This window comes from Rhineura floridana, chromosome 4 (assembly GCF_030035675.1).
Source record: "Rhineura floridana isolate rRhiFlo1 chromosome 4, rRhiFlo1.hap2, whole genome shotgun sequence".
Classification (NCBI taxonomy): Eukaryota; Metazoa; Chordata; class Lepidosauria; order Squamata; family Rhineuridae; genus Rhineura; species Rhineura floridana.
The window spans coordinates 171,638,340-171,660,373 of NC_084483.1; the positions used below are offsets into that span (position 1 = coordinate 171,638,340).

Here is a 22,034-nt window from a genome sequence, read left to right on the forward strand (position 1 = left end):
AAGCCTAATACCTATCACAAGTAGACAGTCTTATTCAGTTACTAATTAACTCTACAAAAGTCAAAATAGGGCATTTTCCAGCAAACATCTTCCACCTGTAGTTGCATTGTCTAAACTGAAATTTCCTGAGTTGTCCTCCACTGTTCCTACAACAAACACTTCAGTCAACTGGCTGTGAGTTCTGATTGGTCAGAGACCTCTTCATGACTTCCCTGCCATTCTCCAGCAGGAAAATTGTATTATGTTGTCTACTGACAGCTCACTACCTGTGTCTTTTGTCATTTGTCATTTAATATCCCTTCCTTCCAGCCCTGTCCTTAACAAGATCAATCTTTGTGGTAAAGCTACTGCCTGTCAGAAAGGCTCTTTTCTGTAAATGGGAACCTCTCAGTCCCCATTTTGTTCAGCTTTTTGGAATCATCCAGGAGTTTGCTCCATGTCATTCTTTTAGCTCTGACCCTGTGGATATCTGCAGGAGCCAGACTTCTTCAGAGTAGCTAGATAATTTCTCACCCTTGCCTCCTTTCCCCATCTCCTTGCTTCTCAGCCATGTTTGTTTGTTTTCCCCCCTCTGGGATTAGTGAGGATCCTTGCAGGAAGCACAAGCCAGTGTTATCCCCAAATAAAGTTTTCCTATTTTTAAACTGTACTGAGAGTACTCCACAAAACTAGGGTGGAATTAAACTTTAGCTCAGCAGCTCCCTATGAAGGCTTGCATGTCATTCCATTGTGGATATCATTTCAGAAGATGGAGGCAGCTAGTTGTCTAGAATACTGAAAGGGCCCACCATCTTCAATTTGAAATTTCAGGGAGAAACCCCCGACTCAGTCATGATCCCCTACTTGCAAGCTGCAGTGAAAACACTTCTCTTTCCCTTACTTGGAATAGATAATTATCAGTGTCTTACTTCTACTTCCCATCTCTGTCTCTCTCATTTTCTTACTCTTGCTGTCTCTGATCCATTTCATTATTTCAAACCTCAGTCATTTGCATTTGAGCTTTTCCCTGTGATGTGTCTAGGCCTCCAGCACTTTTTTCCCTATTTCCCTACTGCCCACCTTCACGCCATATAAAGCCATCTCTGCAATAGGAACCAGGAACCATTGAAGCTCCTAGTGCCCATAGGAATAGTTTAAGCTGATGGTCCAGGCAACGTTGGTTTGAGTAGCCTTATTTGAGTAGCCTTTGTAATTTGTAACAGCTAACCATCTTGCTCTTCTATATTTGTGAATTGGCACTTCAAGCCAAAAAGGCATTTTTAATAAGTGACAGCCTTTTTGTGTATAAATACTTTAATCGTAATAATTGTGTGGTTCTTACTAAATCCCCCAATATTAGCAAAGCAATACTGGCCTTTTTAAAGTAGAAGTATCCGTCACAATTACTTCTAGGGTGCACAGTTGTCTCTAGTAAAGGTCCCCAAAAGAATGCTCTGTGCACACTCATGTAAGATATAGATTTGTACATACATGTGTATTAAATGGTGGACCTGGTAACAAGCCACTCTTCAGCAAGAGCCGAAGGGTGGGAGCAAAATGGCTCTTGTCCTGTGACTCTTAGCCGAAGGTGATCAGCTGGAGCAGAAGACAAAGAGGATAGTAAAGGTGTGTCGATCCAGTGAGGAGGCGCATAAAGATGGAGAAGACCTACATGGCTTCACTATGTTAGTGGTGCCTCAGTTTTTGGTTCACCAGCCTTCTGGAACCATCAATGTCCACTTTGTTGTTGGGAGTTTACTATTTGATACAAATGTTCTCTGGCTGTTTATGATTTTGGTTAGATTGTTTTGGAGTACTGATTTGTACTTCTATTATTGATATATTGTTTTATATTTTATTATTGATGTTTCTTGATATCTAATTGTTAATTGTGGTTTGATTTGTATTTTGTAATTATGTGACTTATTTGTATGTAAACCACTTTGAGGTCACTTGTGACAAACGCAGTATATAAGTTCAAATATGATAATAATAATTAAAACCCAGTAATCTAATTGATATTTAAACTGAAATGTATTGTGTTAATCTAGGAACCTGACTCTGAAATCAGCCAGCAAAGCTCTGCGTTATTGTTGTGCTGGTAAAGGGCTGAACACATAGGCCCCCTTCTCATTGGACCTACAGTGGGCTATAGCCAAAGTTAGCCCTACTCAGAGTAGATCCAGTGAAGTTAATGCATATGACTAACTTAGGTCCATTCATTTCAATTGTTTACTCTAAGTATAATTCACTGTTACAACTCAGTGTTTCCATTCTACAAAAGTAACATCAAAAGTTCCATAACTCATAGGGGGACCCTGTTTTGAAGCTTCTCTCCCAGGGCCACCATTGTTGCAATTTCCAAGAAGGGGCACCTGTCCAAGCCATCTACAATTATATTATAGGGTTGTATTGTAGTAGCTCACATGCCATGAGGTCATAAGAGGTTGACGAGCAAGGCCTTACAGTTATGGCACCTAATCCCAAATTCCCTAACAAGGGAGCTCTGTCTGGTTGCCTCCTTGTGTACTTTCTGCATATAGCACTTAATGACTTCTCAGTTATTTGCTGTTATTTTTCTGCTATAATGCTTCTCCGTTGCTTTGAGTTAGTGTTTTAAAATAGGCTTTAATGCTGTTGTGGTTTATGTGTTTTTTGTATATAGCCATGAGCAGTTTTGTCAGTTGACAAGGGGACTCTTAGTAAGATTGGACTAACAAGATGGAATGATGTTTGCTGTAAATTCAGTGAATCATGGAGCATATTGCCATTCAATACTATTTTTTACATATACAATCATTCAGTGAGGTGAAGTATGAGATACAGAGAACTCCCTCTTTCTGAGGGCAAAAAAGAACTTTTATTTTATTTTATTTTCTATTACTGTCTTTGCCATGAATGGCTTGATGTTGTGCCATTTTCTATTCCTCTTACAATCTTTGTAACATGAATAAGAAATTGGAATGCTAATACCTACCATATAGTATTCCATGTGTGCTTGGCGCTATACTGCACTACTGTGACCTTTGTAATATTATGTATTCTGATTGGCTGTCCATTTCACCTCTTTCCCACAAGTTAATAAGGCTGTAAAAAGGAGAGAACTTGAAATGGCCAGCCAGTCAAATTACAGAATATTGAAAAGGTCAAAACAGTACAGCTCACGCGGAAAAAAAATTATGGGAATATATGAGGCATTAAAATTCTTGTGACAATGATTATAAGAAGAATGGGCAAGGATGCCCATTTATGTTATTTCAGTCTAGTGAACCCCACAGGATGATGGTCCCAGGACTGCAGTAATTCATGCACCAGCAATCCACAAGAGTTTTATGCACCTATTTACATGAGTATTAAAGAAAAAATATATGCATAGCTGCATATTTTCTTTCCTCTTCTCTCAGGCATTTTAGCATGTTTTTAAGTTGCTTTTTAAAATGTGTTTTCAAATTTGTATATTTGTTTTTAATGTTTTAATTGTTGTAAACCACCCAGAGAGCTTCGTCTATGGGGCGATATACAAATGTAATAAATAAATAATAAATAAATTCTTTTACATCTGCATTCTTAATAGGAGTATTGGAAAAACCTTATAATAAGTGCCCATAATAGCACACTTTCCCTATTTTTTCCAGATAGATTGTCAGATAGACATTTTAAATTTATGTATATAGAAAAGAGGGGGATAAATGGGCAGAGGTAAGCACCAAGAGACATCTCCCTATAGCACATGAGATTCTCTGCTAGAAGTGGGCACCTTTCCAAAGAAATCCTGAAATTATTTTGGAAATTTTCTGGGGTTTCTTTGGATAACTAAAATAAGAAAATTTGAATAATTTCTCTAAGCCAATCAAGAGCTTGGAAAAAGCTCTTGCCATCATGAATCTATGAATAATAAATAATAACATTTCTTTTAGCTTGTATTTTAATACATTTTTAGAGCCTTTCTGTCATCATTGGCATTATTTTTTATCTCTAAAAAGCAGTTGTCTCTGTGTTATCTTTGTCTGTGGAAAATACTTTTAATCTCATTTATTGCATTTAACCTCTATTGATCCTTTTTCACCCAAGTTCCATCCACTGATTGCTACTCAGTGCAAGTTCATTATTTTTCCTTCTAACAAGGCACATAAAATTGTGCTTGACTCATACTTAAAAACAGCCGAATGGTGTGGGTTGTTTTCTAAATGAGCTTTTCTGTATCTATGGATTGTACATTCCCACCTTTGCTCACACAGCAGGGGATATGATAGCCTGCAGACTTTTCTGGACTATAATACATCTCCTTTGTGAACCTCCTTGTGTTGAACAAGCCCCTAAATGCACTTGAGTCATTTCTTTTCACCTTCTTCTTCTCAGCAGGAATTGTGAATCTATGAGATAAAAGTATTATTATTATTATTTTATATATAAAAAGAAGTTGCATGATCTACAGGTTGTAGGAAGCATAAGAAATAGAAATCCTGCCTTCATCTTCCCAGTTCATTGCTGTCCATGGCAGTTCCTTGTCAGTTTGTTAGTGCTACTTACAAAAACTGATCTTTGTGAACACAATTGTAGGCTGGCCCAGGCTGTCAAAGAAAGCAGTCAGTCCAAAGGATCAGATATCATGGATCACTGCTTCAAAGGAAAACCTTTGTTAGGAGCATGGAACTTTTGCTGTGTGTGAATTTCTTGGAGTGCTACAATGATGATGTAATTAACAAAAGATGGTGCAAGATTGAGGAGAGTTACCTTTGGGTCCTGGCATTTCCTTGCTGGCTCTGTTGCCAGCCTAGGGACCCTAAAATACTTCCCATGTTTTAAATTATCCTGGCCCCCCAGTTATTATTGCCCTGTGCTGTCATCCTAAACTCTCAGTTTAAGATTCTATTTGCTGGCACAGAAAAGTTTAGAATGAGCTTGTATACCCATACCTGCTCTTTTAATATTTAAACAGGGGCACGCTCTGCAGTAAAAATGGAGCAGGGCGGATAAAACCATCTTTTCACCCCCCATGCTGCCAGCTCTGTACTTTATGCTTGAACAGGAGGACATTTGACTAAGCCATTTGACTAAGGACATTTGAGAAGGAAGAGTAAAGAAGTGCTAATATATGGGTCATTTTAAATGTCTTGAAATGGAAGGCTTTTAAAGTCTGTTCTTCATTTAATTTAAGGAAAAGACATAGTTTCAGTGGTGTACTACTTAACAGCAGCTAGATGCATTATATAAATTGTAACTAGATATTGCTGCTATTTGAAAGACCAAAATGGGTCAGAGCTATTTGTACTTTGGCTTCCTTCAATACTGCCTGCATTTAGTGACTTTAAAAAAAAATGCCAAAATTCTATAGAGACTAACATTCATTTTATATTTGCTGCTTGTATTAGGATTGATTCATATGGCCACCTCGTCCTGCTGCAGCTGTGGCTTTGTCCGCCCATGCTGTTATTCTACCACCTCAGCCCGTGGAAGGACAGCGTTGTCTGTACTTCTGCTATGCACCGATACTGGATTCTAGCATAACTCTGTAAAGATAAAAAGAGATCTAATGGCCCAGGCCAAAGGCTTGTCTAATCCAGCATCCTGTTCCCACCATGGCCAACCAGATGTCTAATGGAAAGCCCACAAACATAACATGAAGGTAGTAGCCCTTCCTTGCTGTTGCTTACCAACAACTACTCCCTCTAAGCCTGGAGGTCACATTTAGTCTTTATTACTAGTGGCCATTGACAAGCTTATCCTCCATGAAATTATCTGATCCCCCTGTTAAAGTCATCTAAGTTATCTGTTTGAAGGCTGTAGCTGCAACAGAAGTGAGGTGATTGTATGAATTAGTCCTGAAATAAGGACTGCCTGCTTACAACTTTCTGCTGGCTGTCTATGAGGGCAGGTTGGTTCTGGAAGAAAATTTTGGCTACCCTTTTTTCACAGATATGTCCTTGCTGAATGGATTTGATGGTAAGGGGTTGATGAAAACATCCTGGTTGAAGATCCTGTCAGAAAAGGGAAGGGCTGAAACAAATAGGATAAATAGTTACCTCAGCATAAGCCATTGTGCAGGAGGGACAACAACTGCCCTTGAAATTTACCAGTATCCCAAGCTATTGTTCATATAGGCATGAGGCACATTTTTGTTGTCAAACTACTGTGTTTAGAATTGCGAGTAAGGTGGGGAAACGGACACATATGAAAAATGGAAAGAGGAATGCACTACCCACTTATACTCACAAATAGGATCCAGGCTGAGGCAAACTAGTCAGGAATGCCATCGAATGATATGAAATGCTTATCAGTGTCACACTTCCTTTCAGGCTGAACCAATGTGGCTGCATTTTCCAGCCCACTGAAAGTCAAGTTTATGCAGTGCAAAGTGGCAAAACTGCATACTGCGTGTCACTGCCAGCATGAGTAATTTGAGGACCTGCATTCTTAAAGAAAGCGGGGGAGGGGCTAAGATTTTCCTAATATTTTAGTTGCCAGTAGTGCAAATTGCTTGGATAAGAAACCTTTGTTCTGTGCATAATTCATGTTATTCTGTCACCCTCTCCTCAGTTTGAATTTGAAGCAGTGAGCAATTTGAACTCCGGCATTGCCTAACTCATTATAAATGTGCAAGTTCGGTTTTGGGGGAAGCTGAATAAAATGGTTATGTAATTACATACTTCTCATAATTATTGAGTAATTATATACTTCTCATAATTGCCAAGTAATCATTCTGCCATAACTAGAACTTAATGTTACAACTAATTATATAATTACTGTGTATTAATGTTGTTATCTACGCATCAGAGCAAAGTGTTGCTTTGCTGATAGCTTTTTCTCAGCAACATTTAAAAACATAAATACTAATATTTGTTATGTAGCTGAAAGTAGATCTTTCAAACTGAACACAGAGTGGGAAATTATACAGCCTATAGCCAGCATGGATTTTTCACATTCCGCAATGTTAAATTGAACATACCCCCATGCCATTCTGCTGCTTCCGATAAGCTCGTTTCAAAACAAAATCTTACAAAACTTATAGTTCTCAACTCAGAAACACTTGCTTAACAACCCTTTAAGTTTTCATGGCGGTACACAAAACACTAAGAGAGAATCCAAAGTTCAAAGTCTAAAACATGAGTAAAATAATCCAGACCCCTGTTGGACTTTTTTCTGTCAGTGGTCTCATAATTTGTTGAAATTAATTAAAAATCATTCATGTTCCCAGAGTACATGTAATCTTATTACTGACCGTGACTCATACTCTCATCTTCGTCTTCTGCAGTTTAAAAGTTTAAAAAATGAATTTAATTAATTTAAGAACATTAACACTGAAGTCTATGATAGCGCAGACATGCTCAGTAAGAACCAACTGTCAGTGTTCTAATAGCCAGACTATCAGCTGTTTGGCTTGGCTAATCAGGGGGCTACACCCACACCAGACTTTGATTTCACGTGAGTCAGTCATGGCTTTTCTCAGAGAATCCTGGGAAGTGTAGTTTGTGAAGGATACTGAGAGAAGAATCCTCTTCCTCTGAGAGAGCTCCAGTGGCCAGAGTGGTTTAACAGTCAGCTGCTCTGATTGAAGCTCTGTGACGGAAACAGGGCATCTCCTAGCAACTCTCAGCACCCTTCACTAACTACACTTCCCAGGATTCTTTGGGAGAAGCCATGACTGTCTAAAGTGAAATAAAGGTCTGGTGTTGATTTGGCCAGTGACAGCTTTGGTTTAAATTTGGGTGGAAGACTACATGTGTCTACTGTAGAACAGAAAGGTGGGGGAAACCCTGACAAATAATGATACTGTTAACAATGTTTTCCTTTAGAAAAACTCTTCCCATTGCCCACCCACGCAATCTCCTCCCCCTACTCCTTCCCCTTTCCCCTCCACATCCATCCCTCTCCCTCTCCTTCTTTCCCTCCTCCTCTCCCAAATCAGTTTCATCTATCCTGATTGCACAGGAGTAAATCCCAAGCAAATATTCAAACCTGCCCTCCTCCTCTCCTCTCCCCTCCTCCTCTCTTCCTTTTACCCCTCTCCTCTCCCCTCCTCCTCCCCTCCCCACTCCAGCCCTCTCTCCCTCCCCCTTCTCTTCCTCCCCTGTGGTCAGTTTTACCTATCCTAAGCATGATTGAATGGGAGTAAATCCCATTGAACTCAATAAGCATACGAGTGATCAAACCTGTCTTTCCCTTCCCTTCCCTCTCCCCCTCCTTCCCCCTTTCTCCTTTCCCCTTTCCCGCCTCCCCTTCCCCTCTATAGCCCTCCTCCCCTTTCCCTTCTCTTCCTCCTCCCATGGTCAGTTTCACCTATCCTAAGCATGATTGCACAGGAGTGAATCCCATTGAATTCAATAAGCATGCAAATGATCAAACCTGTCCTCCTCATCCCCTCCCCCTTCCACCTGATCCCCCTCCTCACCTCTGCTCACCCTTCCCCCTCCTTTCTCTCCCTCCTGCCCTCCCTCATCCTCGTTTCACCTATCCTAAGCATGATTGCAGGGGAGTAAATCCCATTGGACTCAGTAAGCATGCAAATGATCAATCCATTCTCAGCAAACTTGCATAGAATCCCATTTCTTACCTCCCGGATTAAAAAGCAGAGAAATCCACTAATAGGCAAAAAAAACCACCTTGCAGTTTAAGAACATTTATTTATTTATTAAATTTATTAGTTGCCCATCTGGCTGGTTGTCCAGCCACTCTGGGCGATGTACAAAATAAAAACATACAAATACATTAAAACATTAAAAATCTCAACAATAATAATAAAACTTAACCCACCCCAAAAGCCTGCCTGAAGAGCCAGGTCTTCAAGGCCCGGTGGAAGCTCATCATAGAGGGGGCATGGCGGAGATCATTTGGGAGGGAATTCCACAAAGTGGGGGCCACAATTGAAAAAGCCCTCTCCCTAGTTCTCACCAGTCTAGCTGTTTTAACTGGTGGGATAGAGAGGCCTTTTGAGGCTGATCTTGTTGAGCAGCATCCCTGATGATGTTGGAGGCGCTCCTTCAGATAGACTGGGCTGAAACCATATAGGGTTTTAAAGGTCAGAACATACCTACAGCCAACAGATATTTCTATCCAACTTTAAAAAGCAGGGAAATTGGGCAGCTCTAGTGAATGCACCAGGGGAGCAGGAGACCTGACGTCCTCTCTGAGACATTGTACTGCCATACAAATTTGTCACAATGCAAACACAATTTTGGTTGGTCTTTCACAGTCCAATCCACTTCCTGTGTAGCTTGGAAGAATCTGGTAACATGCCTCTGAGCATATGATGAATGGTGGCAACACCTACAATCAGCCCAGACAACAGAAACAAGACATGTGCTATGCTGATCTTATTTTAGCTGGGAGGAAGCAGCAATGTTAAGATAGTTGATATAGTTCAGATATACATTTTAAATATGTTTGATTTACTTTGCAATTTTAGTGAAGTTTCCTATGGTAAATTATTTTCTTTTGCTTCTGTTTCTGTGAATGTGTGAAATACAGCAACACTTTGCATAATTTACACTAAAAATACTCCAAAAACAATTGTGGAATAATGGCACTGACTATTCTGCAGAATAGTCTCCGGTGGACACGAGGAGTGTCTCAGTTTGCCCAAGATAGAACAATGGGAGATGAAATATATTCTAGCAAATTTCTAGGTGTGTTGTATGTTTTTAATTGGCCATGCACACCCTTCCTTAAGTGCAGTAGTTTAAGCATAGCAGGCTGAACACATGCGTCTTGGACAGGCCAACTTTGTTTTTTCCAACAGGTAGATTCATTTGCTTAAGTAGCAACATATTGTAAATCAATCTAATAATAATAATAATAATAATTTAATTTCTGTGTCGCCTATCTGACCGATGGCCACTCTAGGCGACGTACATATAACAGTTAAAACACAATATGATAAAATACAATAATACAATAAAAACAATACAGTCTAATTTTACAAAATTGTACAAAGCACATTAATTGTACTTACAGTGTGTTCAGTGGTGCTCATTCACAATAGGCAGTTCAGCAAAATAAAAATTCAAATAAAATAAAAATAGGCAGTCAGATTATCAAAGAAGGCAAACACAGTCCTGGGGCCTAGTTAAGGCTGTTTGGGTATGGCCTTCAAGGAATTAGCGCTGAGCATGCTCAGACTGGACTTCAGAGCAGCCCTACTAAGTTCTATACTGAGGCTGCTGTATAGCCCTCAGATGGAGGGATGGAGTAGCAGCCTTCCCAGCAGGAGATGGAACATAGGCAGACCCTCCCCTCCAAGTAACTTTTCTGCTTGGAGACACATGGAAGGGAACTCTTTGCCATATCTGTACTTCTGGATTTGGATTGGCTAAGTGGTGCAGAGGCCCGATGGGTCAGAAAAATGCCTCCCCATGCCTCTGGAAGTTCATAGAAGTATAAAATGTCTGTGGGGCAGGAAATAATGTGTGGCTTTGAGAGTTTGGGGAAGGGGAATTTTAAAAAAATTGCTTGACATTCTCTTTGGGAGGCTGTGCCCCAGTAGCCGTGGTGGACAAGCCTGCATTGACTACTACTATTCCTTCTTCCACTACTACTCCTACTTCCACATATAAAGTAACAAAATTAAGCAACAATAAATCTCAAAACTATACACAAATCCAATAAATAACAACCATAAAAGCAAACCATATATGAAACACTGGAATAGATCATGATACAACATCAAAATGTAATGTAATTACAGTATATATCATCTAGAAAATCTAATAAATATTTTTCAAAGCCCATGTAATAATACTATCACCAAAATCATTCACATACACATTGACCCTACAGAAAACCAATTTAAATACACAACCCCAAAAACCCAATCACTCAGCAATCACACTCCCTTTACACATTACTTCATCAGCTCAATTTGCACTTCAATAAAACACTCAAATATGCAACTAACCAATAGTCATGTACAGAAAAATAGGTCTGCAGAATAAAACAATCCAATAACAAGAGAAAGTACCATTTCTCACTTGGGGCGATGTAAATGCTCACTCCCTACCTCTCAGCTAGGACAATTAAGACCTTTCCCATCAACAGATTCTCACCTGTGCGGAGTCAGACACACTTTGTGATTTTTCAGTGATTAACATACCCATTAGGGATGGAGTTTGGGAAATGGTTCTTATCCATTTGAATTCCAACAGCCTGGCTTTCAGTACTGATCCACCACTTTTTTTGTTCCTGACTGTTTTCACAATGGCCAATTCACGTTTTTTTGCCAGCGAAAAAAATGCCGTAATTGTTAACGAAATGAAAATGCTTATGCTGTAGGCACTTGTTCCACCGATTTTTCTTCTATTTAAATATCAATTAAGCAGCTAATCACCCATTAATTCTGTCTCTTGCCTCAGGCTAACTGCTGTGCTGCTTTACAAGAACTGCTCTCTCTGTTTCGCTATTCTGTTGTTTTACAGTATTTTGGTTGTTAATGGAGATTGTTATCACCTAGACAGAAGTTAAGAATGCATCAGCTTGAAAATGGAAATGGACTGTCTTCAAGTTGATCCTGACTTATGGCTACCCTATGAATAGGGTTTTCATGGTATTCAGAGGGGGTTTACCATTGCCTCCCTCTGAAGCTAGTCCTCCCCAGCTGGCTAGGGCCTGCTCAGCTTGCCACAGCTGCACAAGCCAGCCCCTTCCTTGTCCACAACTGCCAGCTGGGGGGCAACTGGGCTCCTTGGGACTATGCAGCTTGCCCACGGCTGCACAGGTGGCAGGGCACATAACCCCTGAGCCACTCTCTGTGGGGGTGATCTTTAGCTGGCCCTTGACACCCAGGATACAAGAGTGGGGATTTGAACTCACAGACTCTGGACTCACAGCCAGGCTCTCCTCCCAACTGTGCTATAAAATTTATAAAGACAATAACATAAAATTTGGAGCAGATTTTTTTTAATTTAAAAAAACCATGCTGATGACAGCTGCGACCTGCCGCAAGAAATCAATGCCAGTCCAAAACAATGCAGATTGTTGGATTATGTCAAAATCCAGTAATAAATCCAATTTAGCGAATATTCTCCCCCATCCCTTACCCACCTTGCGATTTTCACTTGTCCATCCCTGTTTCATATGGCAATCTTTGAACTATATATTTACTTTGTGACATACAACTTTTTGTTCATGGTCATGTGCTTTAATTTGGAGAAATATTGCAACCAGTTACGTTTTTACATGAAGGAGCTTTAACACCAGGTGAAATTTTCAGCTTTTGCTCTCTTTCTTTTCCAGCTAATGGCAATTATGTTATTTTTAATGGGACACAAATTTTACAAATCAGTAAAGAAGCAAATATCTGGGTGCCCATTGGAGGATTAATTCCATTTTCAAACTACACAGTACAAGTGAATGCTTCCAATAGCCAAGGCTATGTCATGAGTGATCATGTAACAATTGCCGCACCTCCTTGGGGTAAGCATTCTTTTTATCTGTAGTTTATTAGAGTTTTTACATTATTATAACAAAACAGTATAATCCTTTTTTCCCTCCCCACCCCTTCCCATCTCCCCTATTTCCCTCTGCCCTGAAGCCTTCCCCCTATTTTTTGGTTACAACATTTGCATTTCTGATGTTCAGTAGTATGGCATAAGTATGATGAAATGTTCTTTTTGTAAATGTCACAAGTATAGCACACAAACATTTCCTTGAAAGCATTTTATGGCCACAATTATATATTTAAAGGTGGTGTGCAGTTATGCTACTACTGACCACTTACCCTTGTTCTTTCTGTTTAGAAAGATTGCCAACCATTTTGGAAACTAGACAAACTGTCACAGGCACCACTCACCCCACACTGCAACCAGACACAAACCACCCTCCCTACTGCATACTCCTCCTGGGTTTTTTTTTGGGGGGGGGGGAAGCAGAGATGCTGTTTTAAAAAAATTTCTTTGGCATTTCTCTGGAATGGTGGTTACAATGTGTGATGGATAGGATTGTGTTTGTGTGTGAGGGGGGTGGAGAGGGAGAGAGACTTACTAAAGAAAAAAGCAGAGCATCTTTATTTAAAGGTAGGTATATATTTAATATTAATGCCAATTTATTCTAGGAATTATGATATAGTTTCTTTCATCATTTGATTGTTGTTGATTACAATTAGGAAACTTATAGCTTTGAAATTATCTTTTTTATGACCTTGTGGTACTTTAAAAGCAATACCTCATTGATTAAATAGGTTTTAGTTCATGCTTTCTTTTACTTAATGATCTGAAAACATATTATCCTGATTTACACATAAAATCATGCTGAAAAGCATGTGGCATTCACTAGACTATGTGTGTTTAAGTAGAATTAAATTAGCACTGAAAGTTATTAAAGAAATTTTCCATCCTGTTGTCCAGTGGACTGTGATTCGTACTGAAATGAATAATAAATGAACCAGCACATATGAGAAAAGCACTGATACAGGACATCCTATAATCCATATTTACCTTGCTATTATGTTTTATTATAATAATTTTGTTTGAGCGCATTAACACTCTAGGCCCTAATGCCACATTTTTAAATGAAATAGTAAACTGTAACACTCTGTAGTAAGAGGAATTCATCAGACTTGCTAGCTTAATGGAAGGTGATCTGAAGATTTCCACTTTAAGGCCAACTTTTGAGGATATTTGGGTATGTGCTGGTTCTCTTTTTGAAAGACAAACATTCTTCACTCAGAATCATTCTTTTAGCTTTGTTCCCACACCTATGCCATTGTTTCTGTAACACCAGCCAGGAGCTGGCCCTCCTGACCAGGATGTTAACTTGATTTATAGGTTGTGCCAAAAAGCACAAGAACACAGTTCATAGTGTTACATGCTGGACTTCACTTACTGAATCAATATGTAGTGATTACAATATCATTTGCAGCCATTTGGTCATCCGGAATTCTTCCTTGGTGGCCAAAAGTTGAGACTTCTGAGACTGGTATTCTTGACCCTTGTACTTGCAGTGATGAACACAGACACCTAACACATTCTTTCAGTATATATTTTCTCAAATTACTTCAAATGATTGTTTACTCCTTCAATTTATTCAGGCTTCTTCAATAACATCTCTTGAAAATGTTCTAGGGAAGCAGAGACCCTTTCTTTATCTTATGCCTTTGTTCTTGCCACAAAATGCATCCCTTATACCAGACAACCAAAGTATGGTCTGTAAGAAATACTCTTCCCTGCATGAGATGGCTGCTTACCAATTTCCTTCTATAGTCTGGCTAACATTGGTGTAGACTAAAACAATTCCAGTCTGCTGGCCCAACCCTACTGGATCCATTTTACTCCTGCTTTCTCTCTCCTTGACCCCATTTGTTCCCACTTAAGGGCAAAATGCAACTGTAGCAATCAATTGCTAAAATAAATTTATCAGATTATTCACTTAATTGAAGGAGGTGTGTAATACTGTCAGAGCTTGGAAGTAATTAGTTACAAAAAATGAATTACTTGTAATTTATTACTTTTTGATGAATGAATGGGTAATTCCTTTACATTTTGATTGTGATAGAACAAGGAGTAATTTTATTACTTTTGAGGAGTAATTGTAATGTTTCCACCATTACTTTTGGGCAACACTTGGGGGGGAACAGGGGAAGTCTTCTGCTCCTCTGATTTGTGGATAAAAATCATGTGCATCAAACTGGGCTTCTGTGCATCATTGCTCTTCCCTCATGCTCTGTGGGTGAGTAGGAGGCGACGAGGGAGGAAGTGGAGAGCGAGATGGGGGTAGAGTAGAGAAAACAATTGTTTAAAAAATGGATGGTGGTGGAGAAGAATGGAGTGGAGGGGGAAAGAAGCTGGAGGGCAAGAACATGGATAAAGGAAGAGAAGGAGGCAGCAGCAGAATGGAGACAAAGAACTGTGGAGGTGAAAGATGACAACATGTGTTTGTGTGTGTGTGAATACTGTGTTTGCACTTGGCACACAAAGTGGCCTCTACCGCCCTCCCTGGCTACTGTGCTGCATTTGCAGTATTTTAACCTTTTTGCATCTTGGGAAAATGCTTGCTTGGGTGGGTGCCCCTTAGTTGGTGGCAGGGCAGTGTCCGGGAGGTGGTTGAGTGAGAAATATTATGCTGGCTGGCTGAGTGTGTGTGTGTGTGTGAGGTTGCACTTGGTTTGACATGCAAAGATCTGAGTAGTGGCCTCTGTCTCCCTCCCTGCCTCCCTTACCAGCGGGGAGACCACAACTGCTATCTTATGGATAAAAAGAATTATTCTACTACCTGTGTGTGTGTGTGTTTATTTTTAATGTTGTTTAAGGTGTGCAGCAGCCAAGGCCAGCACCTTATAGGTACTCTATTTTTTTTAAGTAAATTAAATGTAATTGTAGTGATTGCCTTTGAGTAATAGTAAAGTAATCAATTCCTTTCAAAACAATTGTAGTTGCAATGGTCATTTATTCCTTTTTGGGGCCATGTAACAGTAATTGTAATTTATTCTTTTTTAAAAGTAATCTTCCAAGCTCTGAATACTGTACCCTACAAAACATAGGGTTGTGCAGATTCTTTTCCAAAAGGAGACTACTTTTTGGAACTATATTTTAATGTACTCTAGCAGGTGTCTAAATCACAAAGTGTAATATCAGTTAATAAAGAATGGGAATTGAGAAATATGTAGAGGTTTGAACTGAAAGCATACATTGATTACTAGGATCAATCAATTCATTTCCCTGTGAAAAAATTGGTTTATTTATTTTATTTGAAGCTGGCCCCCATGGAATGATACTCACTGTTTTTGTTTTGAACATTCAATGAATAGTCCTTTGTTTGGACAACAGTATATTTGACATGACTTTTGAAAGAACAAATGATTTTCTTATTTAATTTAATCACATCATTTCAAGAGAAAAAAGAGAAATTATTGTCTTAAATGTACTCTCGGTGTAAAACTATATTGATCTGTTAATTAACTAAGTTTACCGAAATCAAATGTAACTTGTTGATATACTTAATAACATCTCAGGCAGAGCAATCCAAATCATGAGGGGCTGACGGGGGGGAGGCCAGTGAAGGAGCTGGCAAGAAGCTCTGCAGCATCCACTCCTTGTTCAGGAGCTGCTGGGCCGGCTGAATGCCAGTGAGGTCAGGAGCCATGCATGGGGGTTGGAAAAGCAAAAGGTGGCTCCCACGAATACCTATACTAGGTATTATTTTAATTATTTTACTCTGCCAACCTATTGCCCAGTGGAAATTTTGAATGGATCAGGACCCGAGGGAGTGCCCCAAATGTGAGGAGAATGAAGCATAGGTCCTCTCCAATTCCTCCTCTGCCATGTCCCTGGAACACCCTGCTTTCAGGCCATCCCCGGCGGATCCCCAGCTGGGCCGCAGGGTCCCAGTGATGCCATGGCTCAGCCAAGACTAGGGGCTTCTGTCAGCAGAGCCCAAGGGAGCCCAGTGGCACCGGGAACCTGCCAGCTGAGCCAGAGGTCCTCCACATTCAACTCTCCCAACCTGGTGCAAATACAAGTTGGATTGCATCCTTAGCTAGCTGTACTTTTTGTACAGTGTGTGTTTCTATTTGCAAGAGCAAAAACAAACAAAAACATCAACATAATACTTTTAATTTTAAGACAAAAAATGTTGGATAAAAATGATATTGTTAAAAAACCCTGTAAAATACAGAAGGCTAATGAAAATTATTTACAGGAGGCAACATAATATAGCTATTGAGAAGAGTAGCATTTTTAGGTTCTGGGTTAATTGAATTATTTAAAAGATTACTATGTAATAGTCTTTAAAATATGCTTTTCTTGTTATGTTAAAAACCTTGAGGATGGTGTTACATGTGTTTTGAGTCAAAAAACTTTTTAAAAAGAATCTCATTAAAATAGGGTTACATTTTTATCAACTATCTTCAGTCTTTCAATGCTGGTTCAAGAGTTCTTGAAAAGCAAGAAAAAATAAAAACAGAATCTAAATGTGAATCTATAAATATGAAACTTTGTTTTGACCCTTCCCCTGTAGAGGTCTTGAGTTACTAATGGGGTTAGGATTTCAACTCTTAATGGGACTTGGTGCATTAGTGTTTTGTATGCATGGAATTTGGCATTTGGCTTAATAAGTGGTTGACATTGGTGATGTCCCTTAATTTGCTTAAATCTAATTGGCTCTTTTATCAGTCAAACCTGTATGGATTGGCAATTGATCAGAAAGGGTCAGCCATGACTGTGCATGTAGTTAAATGATGGAACCCACCAGTTAAACTCAGTGTTGCATTATAATAAGCTGAAACCAGGAAAACAAATGATCTTAGAGTTGTAAGGTGAAAGAAAACCGAGAAGTTTTGCATGATGTTCAAGTTCAGAACAAAGGCATTATGGAGTGTATAAATTTTAAATACACTGCATTTTGCCTCAAGACTTTTTTTTTCCAGATGAACTGAAATCTTGTCTGGAACTGTCTTCGTTACATCAAAGAACTGCATAGAAAGCTAAAAGAGACAGAAGAAGCATAAAAGGGCATAGTTTAAAATGATTAGTGACAAATTTCATACTGCAGAGGTAGAAATAGTTTTTTCTGAGCTCTCTTTTTCCTTAAAATGAATAAATTCATCCCATTAATCTTGCCCTGAAATGTTTAAGTAGGAGTTGTTTTTCTTAAAAAAAAAAAGAAATAAACATTAATTGAAGCTCAGCAGCATAACCAAACATTGGCATTCAGTCAAGTTTTAAAATTAACTCAAATAAATAGCAATTGTGATTTCAAAAATAGCATGAAGTAATGTATGAGAATATTATCCATTCCAATATTGTTGCATTGTGGAATGCTTTTGTTGTTGTTGTTGTTGGTCTGGAAGAAAGCCAAATGAGGAAGGTGCAAGGGAGAGTGTGTATCTTGTAAAAATGTGTTTTCAGCTGCTCCAGACTAGCTCAGCCCAGTAGGCATCAGAATTCAAGAGACCTCAGGCTACTCTAGAAAACAATCAAAGTAGGAGCACAGGCATGTCCCCAGGCCAGAAGCTCAAGATGACAGTCTGGGGTGGGGGATGACAGGATGTGTCTAGTTCTCCACACTTTTCTGTCCTGTTGACACTCACTAGGCTCCTATGGATAATGGCCTTGCCATACTCACCAAAGATGAGTATGCCCAGGCCCAGGCTTGTGGACAGAACACCAGTGATCAGTGACAGGAAGCAGGTAGCTGACAACTGGGAAACAGACTGTATAGAGAGCACAGGCAGAGAGACAGAAATCTTCATGTCACCGATGCATGGGCAAATGAATGTGTGGGTGAGATGGAATAAGAATGATTGTAGTGGCAGACTGTCCTCTCAGCTACATATGCTCGCTAGTGTATCAAAACAATCATTATGTGACCAGGATCTCCTGATTCTCAGAAAAGTGCAACCTATCTATGAGGAATTCAGAATTACTGTGTTTGGGGGGAAAAGTGCAGATGACCAGCCTATGCACCATTCACATATCCTATAGCCTCTCAGGTATCCCCATGTCCATTGTGGTCATGAAGGAAATTACAGAAATTCTAGGTACAAGTTTAATGTTTCTGTTTGTTGGGCTCAGCTCTATAAAATTAGGGCTACAGCAGGCAGTGGCACGTCTGCGACTCGCTCACGCCAGGGCTTTGGAGCGGGTGTCTTTGCGCGCCATCGCCACCAGCGGCTCTCGCTCCGCATGCAAAAGACCCAGCTGTAGCTGCTGCCACCATGTGTGTCTTGGGGGCTTGCCTTCTCCTGCTGGCGGCGCTGCCCGCTTGCCTCCCAAGGTGCCCCCGGGCCATCTACACCAACCACTGGGCAGTGCGGGTGTTGGGGGGCTCTAGCGAGGCAGATTGGTTGGCCTCTGCTTAAGGCTACCTGAACCTTGAACAGATTGGGAGCCTGGAAGACTATTACCACTTTCATCACAGCAAGACAATTAAAAGGTCAACGTTGAGCAGCAGAGGCCCGCACAACTTCCTCAAAATGGATCCAAAGGTAAGATGGCTGCAGCAACAGGAAGTTAAACGAAGAGTCAAGAGACACGTTCGACGTGACCATTTTGTTTCCTTCAATGACCCACTCTGACCTGAAATGTGGTACATGCACTATGAAGACAATGACAGTAACTATAGGTCAGAAATGAATGTCCTAGCAGCCTGGCAGAGAGGATATACCGGCAAAGATGTAGTGGTGACCATTCTTGATGACAGCATTGAGAAACATCACCCTGATCTTGTCCAAAACTATGATCCTCATGCAAGCTTTGATGTCAATGGAAATTATGGAGATCCAACTCCACGCTATGATGCCAGCAATGAAAACAAGCATGGCACCCGTTGTGCCGGAGAAGTGGCAGCATCAGCAAACAACTTTAACTGCATAGTGGGAATTGCATACAATGCAAGAATTGGAGGCATTCGGATGTTAGACGGTGATGTGACAGATGTGGTAGAAGTGAAGGCGATTGGCATAAAACCTGACTACATCCACATCTGCAGTGCAAGCTGGGGCCCTGATGACGACGGCCAGACAGTGGACGGGCCTGGCCTCTTGGCCAGGCAAGCATTTGAGCATGGCATCAAAAAGGGCCATAGAGGACGGGGTTCTATTTTTGTCTGGGCCTCTGGAAATGGTGGAAGAGAAGGGGATCACTGCTCTTGCGATGGATACACCAACAGCATCTATACAATCTCTGTCTGCAGTACCACCGAGAATGGGAACAAACCATGGTACCTAGAAGAATGCGCCTCCACCATTGCTACCACATAGAGCAGTGGGGCATTCTATGAATGGCAAATTGTGACCACAGATCTGCAGAAACATTGCATAGACGGACACACGGGGACCTCTGTGTCTGCCCCCATGGTGGCAGGGATCATTGCCCTGGGTCTGGAGGCCAACCCTTTGCTGACCTGGAGAGACGTTCAGCACCTTCTTGTTAAAACATCTAGACCAGTGCACCTCTTGGCCCCCGACTGGAAAACAAACGGAGCTGGACATCGAGTTAGCCATTTGTATGGATTTGGCCTGGTGGTGCAGAAGCTCTTGTTGTTGAGGCAAAGAAGTGGCAAACGGTCCCAGCCCAGCACCTTTGTGTTGGAACCTCAAACAAGAAACCTTGGTTCATCCCTGCCAACAAAACGGTGCGGACGGCGGCCCTAACCAATGCCTCTGCAGACCACCCTGACCATCATGTAGCCTATCTGGAGCACGTTGTCATACGAGTTTCTATTACACACCCTCGACGGGGAGACCTACAGATAAACCTGACATCTCCTTCTGGAACAAAGTCTCAGCTCCTGGCGAGGAGGCAATATGATGATTCCAGTGACGGTTTTAAGCACTGGGAATTCATGACTGTCCACTCCTGGGGAGAAACAGCAGCAGGAGAATGGACGCTGGAGATCCAGGATAAGCCATATCATGTGAGAAACCCAGACACACAAGGAAAATTAAAGGAATGGAGTCTCATTTTATATGGAACAGCTGAGCCCCCATACTCCAATTTCAGCTCCCATCACTCCAGGTCAAGGATGCTGGAAATGCCATCATCTGACATGGAACCCTCAAAAACTGCTTTCTTCCAGAGTCAGATGGAGATATTGGACGAAGAAGAGGAATACACAGGACCGTGTCATACGGAATGTGGCAACCAAGGATGCGATGGTCCCAACGCTGATCAGTGCCTGAACTGTTTCCATTTCAGCCTTGGAAGCATTAAAACTGGCAGGAAGTGTGTGAATTCCTGCCCCTCTGGGTACTTTGGGGACAGTTTGCAGAAGAAATGCCACAAATGCTATAGGGGCTGCGAAATGTGTCTGGGCAGAAGCCAGTACATGTGCACGGCTTGCAAGCGTGGCTTCTATCATCACCAGGAAACAAATACATGTGTGACACTGTGTCCGCTGGGTTTTACTCTGATGAGGATCAAAGACGTCAGAAATGCCATCAAAACTGTAAGAAGTGTGTTGGAGAGATGGACAAATGTACTGTCTGCAAGGATGTATTCAGCCTTGTAAACAATAGCTGTGTTACGGGATGCAGGCTGGGCATGTGTATGATCAAGGAACCGGGGCGATGTGAGGGATGCCACTCAAACTGCCAGACATGCATGGGACCAGGCCAAGAGGAACGTGTCCAGTGTGCCACGAACTTTCACTTGCACGAGTGGAGGTGCGTCCCAATGTGCGGTGAAGGCTTTTACCCCAAGGAGATGCTTGGACTCCCCCACAAGGTCTGCAGAAGATGTGAAGATAACTGTTCCAGTTGTGATAGCTCAGGAAGAAAATGTCTCCGGTGTAAAGAAGGCTTTAGCCTGCTTAGTGGCTCATGCATTACTAGCGACAGATGCCACAATGCCGATGATGTCTTCTGTGAGATGGTGAAAACCAACAAACTGTGTGAACGCAAGCCATTTATACAATTTTGCTGTCGGACATGTCTCTTGGCTGCCTAAGCCAGGCATTTGATATCCGCTGTCTGGAGGCCCTGTTGTGCCAGCTTCCTCTATAAAGTTAGAACAGCACTGCAAAATTACAAGTGACAATCAAGTTGTCTCCTCCTACCGCATAAGATCACTTAACCACCATCTGTGTGTTTCCCCAATCTGAACACAAAGCTAATATGCACACAAAGGTAATATGGATGTAGTAGTGCATATCAGTGTGTATTCCCTTCTGCACTATAATAGTCATCAAGGGTCCGTTGAATTGGTTGTATCTGTTTTTCAACGGGCATGCAAATATGAATCACCAGTTAAGCCCTCTTCAAGCTTTCTCAAACACTGTTTAGGGATGGGGGATGGGAAAATGTTCTAGCCTTACCACCTCCCATGACCTTCCCATGTTAAGTGGGAAGATCTGGAGGGGGATGTTGCAAGCCAATCTGGCTTAACATGCTTAAAGTCCTCCCTGTGTGATCAGGGTTCCTGGTTGTGGAGAGGTCTGTAAGCAGGTTTAGCTGAACACACTTAAAATCCCCCTTCGTAACTTCAGTGCAGGAAACTCATGGGTTAGGATGGTATGTGCGTCCTCCATGGTAAGAGTTTAAGAATGCCTGAAGTGGGCTATAGGGTTGGTTGTAGCTAGAGTTGATTAGTGACCAGAATTCTTTAACTGCTAAGCTTAATATAAGTGGCTTA

General features: G+C 41.0%; 2 protein-coding genes across 2 annotated transcripts in view; both read left to right on the forward strand.

The window, feature by feature from the left end:
- USH2A (usherin) overlaps window positions 1-22,034 on the forward strand; it is a 766,975-nt gene that overhangs the window by 439,949 nt on the left and 304,992 nt on the right. Inside the window, exon 37 of the mRNA XM_061626123.1 lies at window positions 12,205-12,384. Within this exon, the coding sequence (XP_061482107.1) occupies window positions 12,205-12,384 (180 nt within the window). The remainder of the gene's footprint in view (window positions 1-12,204; window positions 12,385-22,034) is intronic.
- On the forward strand, window positions 18,836-21,350 carry LOC133384100 (proprotein convertase subtilisin/kexin type 6-like). The gene is given in 3 exon segments (XM_061626029.1): window positions 18,836-19,919; window positions 19,922-20,797; window positions 20,800-21,350. Coding segments are annotated over 3 exon segments (2,361 nt in total). The 5' UTR covers window positions 18,836-18,985.